General features: G+C 39.8%; 1 protein-coding gene across 2 annotated transcripts in view; it reads left to right on the forward strand.

The window, feature by feature from the left end:
- The first annotated feature begins 10,247 nt into the window (after positions 1 to 10,247).
- The window catches only part of fa2h (fatty acid 2-hydroxylase), a 38,602-nt gene continuing 35,299 nt past the window's right edge, over positions 10,248 to 13,550 (forward strand). Inside the window, exon 1 of one of the 2 annotated variants that reach the window (XM_014973064.2) lies at positions 10,248 to 10,671. In XM_014973064.2, the coding sequence (XP_014828550.2) occupies positions 10,390 to 10,671 (282 nt within the window). In that variant the 5' untranslated portion in view covers positions 10,248 to 10,389. The remainder of the gene's footprint in view (positions 10,672 to 13,550) is intronic. The other variant, XM_014973065.2, reaches the window with a different exon arrangement.

Below are 13,550 nucleotides of genomic sequence, written 5' to 3' on the forward strand. Positions count from 1 at the left end.
CAAGAGACTTTAAGGATTTCTCAAACATGCATGAAAGAATCAAAGCGACACTCCAGGTATGTTTGTGATGAAGAAAAGACATCCATTTTCTTACACCCTTGTCCCTTATTGGGGTCGTTGCTGGTACGAGACAAGAGGCGGGGTCACCCTGGACAGGTCGCCAGTCTGTCGCAGGGCAACACAGAGACAGACAGGACAAACAACCATGCATACACACTCACACCTAGGGACAATTTGGAGAGGCCAATTAACCTGACTCATGTTTTTGTACTGTGGGCGGAAACCGGAGTACCCGGAGAAAACCCACCATGCACAGGAAGAACATGCAAACTCTATGGAGAAAGGCCCAGGCCGGGAATCGAACCCAGAACCTTCTTGCTGCAAGACAACAGCTCTACCAACTGCACCACTGTGCAGCCCAAGAAAAGACATTATAACTTGATATAGAGTTCAAAAAAGCCGATTTTTACCTAACATTCCCAACACCCTTTGAAAAAAAAAAAAAAAAACAGGAAATAACTGTAGATGTTTTTATTTATTGAGTTTTGAGTTTTCTCTAATCAAAACAAGTTATACATTTCTCAGGTATACTCATAAATAACACGCTCTAATAACTGGTTAAATGTCCATTAGCAAGTTGGAGAAAAATGAGATGCTTTTTGTAGCCTTAAACAAGTTCCTGACATACTGCCTGGATATTTGATGACTGTTCTTAGCAGAACTGCTCAGGTTTCTTTAAATTGGATGGTTGCCTGGTAGGAACCTAGCTGGTAATTATGTCTGATGGGTATACGGTTTATCTTCCGTCTTGACTGTTGGATGCTTGGGATTTGTCTGTAATGTATGATCTCACTCTCTGTTTGAACCCTTTGGTGCCTGTTCTGGATGAACCAGCTCCCTGCAAAATGACTTGTTAACATCACCTTTACTGGTGTGTATGTTTGCAGAGGTGCAGTCAGCTAGTATTTAAGCTATAAAAAAAGAAATGTTTACATTATTTTTTTTTTAGAAATAATCATTAACATGATCAGATTCATCATGACGACTTTTAGATTTGTTGTGTTGAACAAAAGTTGTGAAAATCCATATAGTTTGTCCCAGATTAACGAATAAGACTCTGGGCAGTAGATTAGTGATTAGTTGATTAATTTTCTCTCCACAGGTGTGTATGTCTATTACCATTCAATGAGCACAAATCCAAAAATCTTCATCAAGTTGCAATTTTTGCAAATTAAACTTATGCAAAGGTCGAGGATTTTTCAGACCAGGAAAAGAAACTCAAATAGTCAACTTTCAAAATTTTCCTCGAGAGTGGTGCAGTAAGCATTTAGGTTGATGTCATGGTTGCAAAAAAATATATATATATAAAAAGATTTCCCCAGGGTGGCACGGTTCCCCTGTACAGGTCACCAATGAGCTGTTGTTTTTCTTGATTGCAGCTCTGAGGTATCGCCTTCCTGCTTGTACAGAAACCAGAGCTTCAGCTTCCTGTTGGACAAACTGAGGCTCACATTCAGGTCCACCCTGAAACAAACACACATCCACTTCTCACATGCACCTAAGACATGAAACATTCAACAGACGACTAGTCCAATTAGTACTGTACCCTTCAGAAAAACATTGGCCAGTTCTCTGCTGTTCTAATGTAAAAGCTGAGCTGTAGTTTCCACCTAACCTTACACGGCTTTAGGTTGTTTTAAATGAAGTACGCTTCTTACTGACTTTTCCTTTGGCACATTTAATCTCCAAATGACAATAAAAACAACAACAATAGGTTCACCTTTTAGGGGTTCTTTTCAGCATGCAACATTAGAAATGTGGATGTTATGAAACGTTTTACGGTTTTTCTTTGGGCATTTCTTGAAGAACTGTGCAAAGAGTTGATATTTGACTTGAAATTTTCAGAGACTCCGGTGTTGCTTTCTGTTGCTTTTATTGAGGCACTCGTAGGGAGGTGTATTTCTTTTTTGCTAAATTTTAAAACAAAGAGAGATTTTATTACTTTCTTCAAATTACACAATCGTCAGATGCCTGAAGGTGCTACTTTCATCTGTTTAGTGTACATATACTGAAGGGCCACTCAGAGAGGAAGAAGCCATTATTTTAAAAAAGTTAACAAAAAAGAAACCTGATTAGTTTACAAACGGACACAGGGGCAACAACATTTTCCCCACATCATGTATCCTGTCATACTGTAAGATGTTTAAGAAGTCCCCAAAACCCTAAAACATCACCATTGGCCTGCGTTTGATTTTCTGCTGTTTGCATGAAAGTGCATATCTCTACAATCAAAATTGTGCCAGTAGGAAACCTTTACTCTCTAAGGAAAACATGAAGGCTAAACTAAAGTCTGCTAGAGTGATAAAGACCAGGGTTTCTTGGATAATATTCGTTGAATAGATAAATGTAAAATGTAAGTATCTTAAATTTTTGACCTGTCCAGCTCAACATCACAGAATTTACCATGAATTTTAAGAATCAAAGGCTGCTTGAGGAAAACCTTTTTTAAATGAAAAAAAAAGTTCAAATTGAAACAGAAGTGGTTCCTGTGACATGAAAAAAAAGTGCAAAACACATCAGTACAGTCAACAATATCTGGAGGAGAATTAAGAAATGGAGAGACCTGGACCTAGTCAAAGCTCAGATTGCATGAGGACTAGGGTAAACTTTTCTCAGGACGATATCAGAGACTGGTAAGTATCCATAATGGATTCTGATCAGATGCCAGAAACACTTCAGCAAACTCAAAGCAGAAGAGCAAATTCGCTCAGAGTCAGAGTCGATGGCCCAGTGAATGAAGAGCCGCCCTTTCAAACAATTTGAATAATCACCACAACAGTCCAAAACAAACCTAAATACATTTCCCTCTCTATGTATTTTTCCACCTGCACCCAAGCATGGTGTGATCAGTTTACAGTGTCTGCTTGGTGGGACATGAATTAAAACCGATACATTTTTGTTTTGTTTTTAAAACGCCCACTTGTTGCTTGGCTGTTACATTCCAAAATGTTCCGTTTTGTATAGTAGGATGTACATCTGATTTTAATGTACATCTGATTTTAATGTTTTTTGCAGTAATTTGCAACGTAACAAACACTTAATTTGAGCTTGCATTTGTATCTTCTGGTTTATTTTTATTTGAAAGAACATTATTTTCTAGTTTTAGTCAGATAAAGGATGAGTCAATTCTCCATTTTATCTGAATTTACCATGTATTATTCAAAAATATAGGCACAAACATGTGAATACTGTGTGTGTGGGGGGGGGACAAGCAGACCAGCTAACATTTTACAAATGTAAAATTTTATTTTATCATGTAATTCAAACTGGGCAGACATGCCATAAATTTATATTAATCACGTGTTGAAGTTTTCTTCTTAACTTTAACAGAGACGTCGTCAATGCTGCCATGTTATATCATCATTGGAATAAGTCAACAAAAGTCCAGAAGAAAGAAAATATCTTTTATCTGACATAAAGATGGACACTACAGAGACAAAGTGAAAACGGAAATGTAGCTTAAATGACTTTTTTTGGAGAAACTCTCCACTTTCATCTCAGGCACTCCTGAAGGACAAACCACTCAATCCTCCACCAACACATTCGTACACACAGCCAGCTGCCCAAATTCAAGTTATCCTCTTTTCAGATTAGACTGAAAAAGTTGATGATGAGGAGAATCTCCCATGTCTCTTCGACAGTCAGAACTGGGTGGTAAACTGGTTCCTGCTGGTTCAACACTGGAGCCGGTGGGTCAGCTAACTCGTCTTAAGCTGCGCTTGCGCCTGAGACAACAGGGGGCGCATTTCCTCTCCGACTTGACCCCCGGCGACGCCGGGGCTTGACATGAAGAGCCCTGCTTCCTGCGCGGACACAAAGAGACACCGGACACAGAGGTTGAGAAACGAGATGAGGAAGTTTTTATTCTCCGGAGAGACACTAAAGAAAGTGCTGAATTATTAACAGCTGACTCCCATGGCTCCTGTTAGAGAACGAGGGGGTGATCTGAGGCGAACAGATGACCAAAACCTGAACAAACAGGCTGGGCGATCGCCTGAAAACCAGAACAAACCTGTCCTCTAGGACCGGAGACCTGCACGATGTAGATCTCTGGTAGGGCTCAACTGATTAAAAGTGAAGGTGTTGATAAAAACAAAAACAGAGATACCTCTTAATGTGTCTTTCTTAAAAGTTATGACTTCTCAAAATCATATAGTTGAAAAGTTAACAGCAAGAAACTAGTAGAAAAAGTTACACATATCTAAATTTGGGATATTCTACTACATTTTGTTCATGTTTTCACATTCCTGAAACTTTTTTGCTTTTTTTTTGTGTCATGTAACAACTACAAATTTCAGGGTAATGTATTTGGATTTTTTGCATTTAACACAAAATGTAGGACATGGACGGGAATTAACAATTTGATTCCGGCAACATCCAGTTTCCAGTAAATTCTGACCAGAAAATAATTTCCACAGCAGAACAATCCCCCCACCATGTGTTGAACAGGACATGGGACTCCTTCAGGCTGATGCATAAAGGGCAGATTTGTGGAGAGCATGAATAACACTCTTCGTCTCCCACCTGAGCTGTGAACCTCTGCAGCCCCTCCACAGTTAGCAGTGGGGTCTCAACTGGTTCTTTGATTAATTTAGCTGGATGGACAATTTGCTTGTTGTTATCTGCTTTCGGTTGCAGCGACGCCAGCAAATTATTTCTTAACCTAGCTGCATTGTGTTTGTCAATAATCATGATGTAGCAATATTTTAACATACATAACAGAGTTTTTGGTATTTTCATGATTTCTTTTTCAACATAAGATTTCCACATTTGTGTCAGACTTTTGCTGCTTCTCACCTGGCGATTGCAGCAGCTTCTCGGTTCCTGACCTGCTTCATCACCTTTAGCATGCGGCAGATCTGCCATAGGGTCATTCTTGGAGCGTGGCAGGCCAGGCGGGGCAGTGGGGCACAGCGAGGGCCCCGGTACTTGAGGAGCGACAGGTAGTTGCGGCCTGCAGGTCCTCTGCCAAACAGCTGCAGGGGCTGGACGCTGGCATAGCAGGACGCAAACTGTGTGAGATGAAGCAGATTTTCACTTCCTGTGGACAAGTAACTTTTTCAAGTTACTTCATGTCTGTTAAATTTTCAGTGCAAATCAAAGCTTCAGATTTATTTAGTTACTTTATATTTATTTGTATCCAGTTCAAGTACATATACTGTTCTCAAATGTTGATAAGATTTCTTTCAGCCATAATTTCCAGGCCACAAGGAACTACTGTATTTCAAAAGGATGTTCCCTGCTAGAGCTTTTAAATGGCAAAAATAACACCAATAATGCTATGGAGGCAATGATTTTTGTTTATAAATTTTTTATTTCTGAAAACACAAAGCCAACATCTTTAAATGTTTAGGAATTAAATAAAAACTTGAGAGCATATTTGGACATTATTGAATTTTCAGTTAAGTTAAATTTATTTGGAAGAAAATTCAACAGCTTAATCGATTTGTGATGATATTTATCTCCCCGGTTTACAAAAATAAGACATTTTTAAAAAGGGTAAGCAATGAAAATACTTGTAACAGTAGGGTCCACATCAGACAGAAATGTAGTTAAAATATGATTTTACTTATACAAAACAATACAGTAATGAAGGGTGTAGTTCATTATTGCTGCTGCTGTTTCTACAGACTGAATTAAAAAAATGCAAAGTGTGCTGAAGTTCTTCAATGTGACTCCTACTATAGAAGAACAATAATAAAATAATTTTACCGCTATTGCAACATGGAAAACAAGCGATAAGCATCCAAATTCTGCTGTTGCTGTTATCTCTCCAATCCATTTATCAGCTGAGGCATAATTGAACCTGCAGCTGACGCAGCCAAACAGGATAAGGTCATCTGCACGTCATTTACACTTCAGATGATACACCCACACCCTGATGCATGCAGCCATTTCATAAGTGTACGTGTCTACCTTTTTAAAACTCACACACGCACGCACGCACGCACGCACGCACACACGCACACACACGCACACACACACACACCTACAGAGCTGTACTGATTCATTTACAGCCTTTAGAAAAGCTGACACTTTATGGCCTCGTTCTTTTATTTTATTGTATCACTGACATATAACAAATTTAAAAAGCCATCAAATATTCATGTTTGAGCTTTAAGCATAAACGTAATTCCTATTAATCAGCCTAATTTTTATCTTTTTTTTCTAAATTTTTATATGCTCTTTTTTCAAGGTCTTTTAAAGTTTTTCTTTGCACCTTGGCATCTTTTTTTAATTTTACTTATTGCCAGCCATAGATTTGACTGTTTTCAGATCAATGTTTTCTGCTTTGCTTTTTTTTCCCCTGTCATTTATCTCAAACCTATAAATCAATCAGATTAAAAGAAAAAAAAAAAAGGCTTCTAAATTCAAGGCATGACCTGGTCTGGCACACACAGCAAAGAAACAACTTTAAATCAGAGTTTTAGTCTCTTTCCTGATATAAAATTGAATTTTTGTCCAACAAGTTGTTGAGCTCTGTCACTCATTAACAAACGATAGTAAACCTGCTTTATCAATGATAGCTTTTCTTTGACAACCTAATAGGAAGATTTTTGCAATTTAAAAGCAAATTTTAGAAACCTGTCTTCAGTCTCCCGGCAACCAGCACAGCCAGCCTGACATACAATGATAATCTTTTTCCTTTTGTTTTTCTTTTAGCTACACAGCTGTTGAATACTGTTTATCTGCCTCAGATATCATTTTAGATCTCGCAGTTCTTTTTTTCCCTTGTTTATCCTCAACTGTTTGCAATTTTGAGGTTAATCTGTGGACAAAAGGAGTGAAATAACATCCAAATCATGTTAAAACCTTCATAAAGTCTTATAGAAGCTCTTGAACAATTCACCAAGATCATTTTTTAAAGACTACTAGAAAGTTTGGCTCCTTGAAAGTTAGAGTTTGACAATCCATACTCATCTCTTACTCACAGGAACAACGGCAGCCATGGATGTGTGTTGGTGATTTCCTGTAAAGAAACGATCAGCTTTCGACGTGTTCCCGTCTTATAGATGTCGAGATGACCAGGCCTTCAACCAGACCAATCGCTGCTGAGAAACTAAGATGTCTCTCCTCCCACATCTGGCATCACCTCAGTTAGGTTACTCTCAACACGAAAACACACACACATACCTGACAGAGTCAGATTACAAGAACACTAACGTGGTTTATTATTAAGGAGTCTTTTTGTTGTGCCTGGTATATTTAGAAGCTGCTGTAATACTGGGAAAAACAAGAACAAGCATGTAGGTGGGCTGACCAGGTTAAAGAGTAAAAAAAAAAAAAAGCAACAAAACTGTAGAAACAATGACTGCACCAAAAGATATGCAGACAAAGTAGGCAGTAGCAGGTGATCACTGGAAGAATAAACACGTAGAAATCTGAACAACTCCTTTAGGGCGAGAAACAAGCCAGGTGTCACACAGCATGACACAAAGTGATTCTGGACAATGGGATGGACGCTTCGCCGCGCATCATTCCGTCATTCTGGGCAATCTGATACGCTGCTGACGGAAAATGACAGGGGACCTCCACTTTGTGATGTGGTTTGGACCTCAGAGAAAGAAGAAACTGAAGACGGGGCTGGTTTGCCAACACAAGTCACCTTCTGAACCCCTGTCAGCCCATTTTTGGCCATGTAAAACTGCAGCTACAAAGAGGAGGAATTAATTATGGATGCTGTTTGTTGTGTGACCATGCAGCAAACAACATCAGAGGTGAAGTGCAGTATTTTGCGAACAGGCCAAAAAGTTACATTTTGACATCTGCTGTGTGTCACGGCTTGTGGTAGCTTCCTTTTTTGACAAAGGATTTCTCTTAACCCTGCATCCATAAAGACCGGATTTATGATTTATGTGCGGGTAACAGTTGTCCAGTCGACTGACTTCCCGATCACCTGTATTTACACAGACACAAAATTACACACAGTTGGACTTCATTTACAAATAACTTGACTGCTAAGGAAAGATGGGTTTTATTCAGGGGTAACAGAGAGAAGTAGTCTGAACTCAAATTCATGCCACATTTTCAGATTTTTATTCATAAAATGATTTTAAAATCATGCATCTTTTTCCTTCTACATGAACATTATATGCTGCTTTGCGATCACATATAATCCCAACACAACTGAAAAAATTGTAATCATCAATTGAACGTGAGAGTTTCTGCTGTGTTTTGGTGTCTTTTTTAGTTTGGATCTTGTTGAGCCATTGTCTATAGTGGTTATTTCTTGCAGGGTTGTTGGTGCCTGTCTCCAGCTGTCATTGGGAGAGATGCAGATTACAGCCTGGTTCATTCAGGCAACACAAAGACACACAGGACAAACAACCAGGACAGCATTACCATAACAACCATGTTTTTGGACTTTGGGAAGAAGTTGGAGTACCCAGAGATAACCCATGCATGCACCGGGAGAAAATGCAAACTCTACATAAAGACCCCAGGCTGGCATTTGTGTGTGTTATTCTGATCCTGCGCTGCCACCTGCTGTTTTCAATAAGTAGCAACAATTTGATGAGCAGTTTTTATTTTCCAACATGGTGGAAGACCATGTGAGGATATAGAAGTAAGAATGAAGCAGTTCAAAGATCAGGACATTTACATTTTGGATTTGGAAAAAATCTCCAGATCTTAAAACCACTAAGTGATCTCTAAATCTCTAAAAACAAGTAAAGAAACCAGCTAACTGTGATGAATTTCACACACACAAGACAAGAAAAGAATTCATCCATCCCAGCTTGTTATAAATAAATGTCTTTACACATTTTATTGACAGAACAAACAGACAAGCATCTGGGTCACCTAAGAGAAACAGAGGTTTAAGCACACAGCTGTTTTAAAAGCTATCTTATAAACATATTCCCTATGCTGACTCCTTCTGCTTATGGCAAGGTCACCTAAGATTTACCATGAGTGGCAAAAGGCAACAGTTGTTAAATTGTTCTATTTTGTGGAAATCAGTTGTGGAAATCAGTTACTTTTCCTAAAAGTGCCCTGTGTAAGTAAATTAATTTTAACGTGCAGTTCTAAACAGGATAAACAGATTGACACCTGGACTTGGCCATTAAAACACCTTGTTTCTTTTCATTTTATTTTTCATGCTGCTGCTAAGTAAGTGTTGTTGTTCTAAGATGCAGTCTTTGTAAACCTAATTCATGGAGTCATGTTTCTAATTTAATTCTTCATGAGATAGCATTCTTCAGTCTTTCTCTAAATGTCGTGCCTTTAACTTGTTTTAACTTGTTATAATATCTTAAAACGTACATGTGCACCTAGGATGCAGCAGCTTGTCACTTGTCTCCAGTTCAGCAGTAACTTTATGCATGAGGTGGGAGTCATTGTCCAAAAATGACGTTATTTACTATTTGTAGCATTGTTTTAACCGTGACTTTAACGATCGATGGTCCTATTACACTAGAGGGCGCCCTTGAACAGTCTCTTCTGTCAATATCGTCTTCAATAAATCCTGGAAATGGAGCTTACTTCTGAAAAAAAATATATTTGTTCTAATTAACTGCTGTTTTAGCTGCTTCTTTTCCTGGGTTAGTTATACTTACGAATGTAACATAGATTAAGTAGCTCATTCAAATAAAAGGCCAATATATAAACAATATTTGAGTTGCGACTTAATTTTAATAAAAGGCGTATTTCCGACAGCAAATGAAAATAGCAAAGCTCATCGGTACGTCACCGATATGTTTTTACGTCAGGATAAACTTGTCTATAAGAAAAACATGGTAACTCACGGTGACGTGATGGCATTCGCTTATTTTATTGATGAGGAAATGATGACATGACGCTACGAACGACTTATGTCACCTTTCAGTTGCCGCCCATGTTACACAAAGTCTGGATAAGTGAGGTGTGTTAATTTGTCATCCTATAATAAATATTAGTGAATATATATAAACAATATCGTTGGGTTTTGCTCTTAACCCATCTGAAAGCAACATGTGCCGCTGACTGTGATGCTGCATTTACGGAACTTTGTATTTTCTGAGTCACGCTTAAATGTGCTTCATCACTATTGAAACAGGTAACAGTTTAAAACAAATAGCAACAGCATATGTGGGTGAGTTAGGTGTGTAAGGCTTTTGTACACACCTGTTCGTAATATTGTCCATGACTAAGTTAAACTTATTTTTTCGTACACGCCTCCAACACCCCGCCTCTTGCGCCTCTGTCCTTTTGAGACTCTCAGCGCAGCTCGCGGCGAAGACTCAGTAAACCTCAGGTGTCAGGTCCTCAGAGGAGGCGTCATCACTTCAATTTTTCTGTTCTTTCGGACCCTTCACACACACACACGCACAAACACACCCCACACTCAGGATGTCTCCGTCCACGTCCCCCCGGTTCTTCACCGAGAGGGAGGTGGCCCGCCACAGCACCAAGGATTCATGCTGGGTGCTGCTGGGGACCAGAGTCTACGACGTAACCGCCTTCCTGAGGATGCACCCGGGCGGCGAAGCGCTGATACGGAGCCGCGCAGGGAAGGACCTCACCCGGGTGATGGAGGGACCCCCGCACCGGCACTCGCCGAACGCCCGGCGGTGGTTAGAGCAGTACTATATCGGGGAGCTGGACCAGGAAAGCGGCGCAGAAGAGGTACAGGTAAAACGCTCGTTAACTGGCCCCACCTGTTGCTTTCATCCTAATCCTCATCTCCGCTACTTGAAACAAAAAGAACTCAGCATCTTTAATGGGTTTAAAATCTGTCATCAAGATTGGGCAACATTCTTGACTGTTAAACAACAAGGTGGAAGTATTTTTGTTTGTTTTTTCTTACTCGTAAGAAAAATAATTTATTTCAGAAAATCTATTGATTGGTGTCTCCCCCCGCCATGTATCACACACAGCTTTATTTATTGTTGCTTGGAAGTTTCGAGTGTGTTTGACACAGGCGTCATTGGGGACTCCACTCCCTCTCTTTAACTTTAACCTGCTTAATGTACGCAGGTGCATGGAGGTGATCAGCCTGTGACCCTACCCTGTTCAGGTGTTAAAGTAGCCCAGGCTGCTTTCATAGGGTCCTTCAACTTGACTGCATTGTAGGATCGGGTGTGTCTGAACTCCCCTTTGACAATACCTCATAGGTGAGACTAGTTTACTCACTGCGTGTTCATTACACCCACCAGGTATTGATACTCTTGGCAGTGTGGGTTCATGTGAGGTCCTCCTGGAAAATATGAAAATCCCCATAAAGTTTGTTTAAAATTTCCTGGTTGGCAACTGCGCTGACTTTGGACTTGATAAAACGTAGAGGAACAAAACTAGCAGATGACATAATTTCCCCAGTTATCATTAGCTTTCAGTGGATCTGCTTGGATTCTGTGCCCCGGTTTACAGACACTAAGAAATTGATTTCCAAATCGAATGTAGAATTGACTAAATAGAGGACTTTGTTTTAAAGAGCAACAGGCAAGTTTTTTTGTTTTTGTTTTTTCTTCTTGGGCCAGGCAAGACGGTTCTGATTTTATCCCTGGAGTGGCTTACCTAAAACAATACAACAGTTGTAGCCTAAGTCCTGGATACATTTTTCTATGGAAGCTCTGATTATCTCCCCCTGATAATCAGATTTTCTTTGCTTCACAGTCCTATTTACACTCCATTTATTCCTGCTCACTGTACAGTTTTCCTATCAGTTTTTCCTTCCACCCGACTCTCCAGAAAATGACCCATTGTATTTATGGTGAACAGAGTCATTTCTTGTGTGTTTTCAGCAATATTCTTTTTTTGTTTTGTTTTGTTTTACTTCCCTTCCAAGATGTCTCTGCTGGACATCTGTGAAATTGGTGATTTAAATTTTTTTTTTTCCCCCTTATGATTGTGTTTGTCATTTAATTTCTGTATTTGTAGTCATTTTCATTGAAAACCAAAAGCCATACACAAAATATGAGGAATTCTGTGAAGGTATTTTACTGTATTGCAGATTGAAATACAAAACACTGCTTGTAGTAATTTTCCCTCAGATTTTTTTCGACAACCTACTGATCCACTAATTTATTTTATCCAGTATCGTATTTGAGAAGATGTTTTTTGGCCTCTTTATTTTGGAGCAGCAGGTCTTGTTCTGTATTTGTGTATAATCTGTTTTTTAATGAGTTGCATTTAATTTAGGCTTTGTAAGCAACGGTCATAGAGTTGAGTCTCTTGACTTTACTGGGCGTTTTTTTGTCGTCCTAACAGGAGGAACTCCCTGCTCTCCTCCTCCTGGACAGTATTGATTGTAGGGGAGGGAATGAGGAAAAGCTGAGGGCAGGTTCACTGGTTGTGTAATCCCTGTGTGGAGGAGGGGCACGCAGGTGACATGGCGGACCCGTGCACTTGGTGTTGCCTGGGTGTGGAGGGCCTCGGTGTCGATGAATGAGTCAGGGGAGTGAGAGAAAGGGATCGGGAAGGAGAGGAAACTGGTTTGTCTTGTCCCATTGGAGAGGGATTTGAAATGTGGCGGTGTGGACGGAGTTTGGTGGGGAAAGTGGAAAGTTTCCTCCTCTTGTTGTGGCATAAACTCAACCGATTTTTGCTTTCAGTATTCCTGTGTGTGTGTGTGGGTTAGTCTTTGTGGACAGTTTTGCATAAATCTCTTGGTGAGAGAGTGCACATTTACATGTTACTTACTAATCTGTCCAGGCTGCATCTCAGCACAGAAAGCTCCACCAAAATAACAACATCCTCCAGACTTCAGGTACCACACACATAGAAATGACTTTCGGCCTGCTCTTGTTTCAGTTAATCAATTTTCAGTGCGTTAGTCAAACAGAGAATGTGTCAAAGTCACACTGCATGCATTTTCACACCTTCTTGCTATGACTGGGTTGAGACTTTCTTTTTCCATTTCTGACATAACTGATTTCATCACTTCAAATAGTTTTCTGTTTGGAGAGAAGTCAACACTGGGGTCAGTGACTTACACCAGTTTGGGGCACAGAGGGAGTCTTTGGCCTAAGTGTCATTCCCCCAACAACCTCGAAATAAAGATGCCATCTACAATCATGACTACAGAATAAGAAATACAACTAATAACCCTTTGTAGTTTGTAGTTGAACCTACAGATTCAATTGTATTTTAGTTCTGATCAGTTATTGAGCAATCTGGCCACCTAAAAGATAAACCTGAATGACGGCAGACCTTTATCTGCAGACGAGTACATCGCTATCTTCTATCTTTGTACAAGGGATTTGTACTGAAGGGAAGATTCAGAAATGTTCTCCATTTAGAGTTTGATGCAAATCTAATCTGAGTGATTAGTTTCATTTTCAGTTGGTGTTCATAATTGGGGCATGCCATTAGCAATGCATAAGGAGAGCAGTGACTGACCTGCGAAGCAGGTCAGTCACTGCCTCCATGCATTGCATGGCAGGCACCTATTGTTCTACACCCAATAGAACGCCTGGATATTATTATTATTATAACAACTTCTTCCATTACCGTTAATGCGGCTCGTACCGCTGCGTGCCCACCCACAAAAGTGGTATCAAAACGTGTGTCTC

Source organism: Poecilia mexicana, unplaced genomic scaffold, assembly GCF_051168715.1.
Source record: "Poecilia mexicana isolate PSO_F unplaced genomic scaffold, ASM5116871v1 scaffold_6, whole genome shotgun sequence".
Lineage (NCBI taxonomy): Eukaryota > Metazoa > Chordata > Actinopteri > Cyprinodontiformes > Poeciliidae > Poecilia > Poecilia mexicana.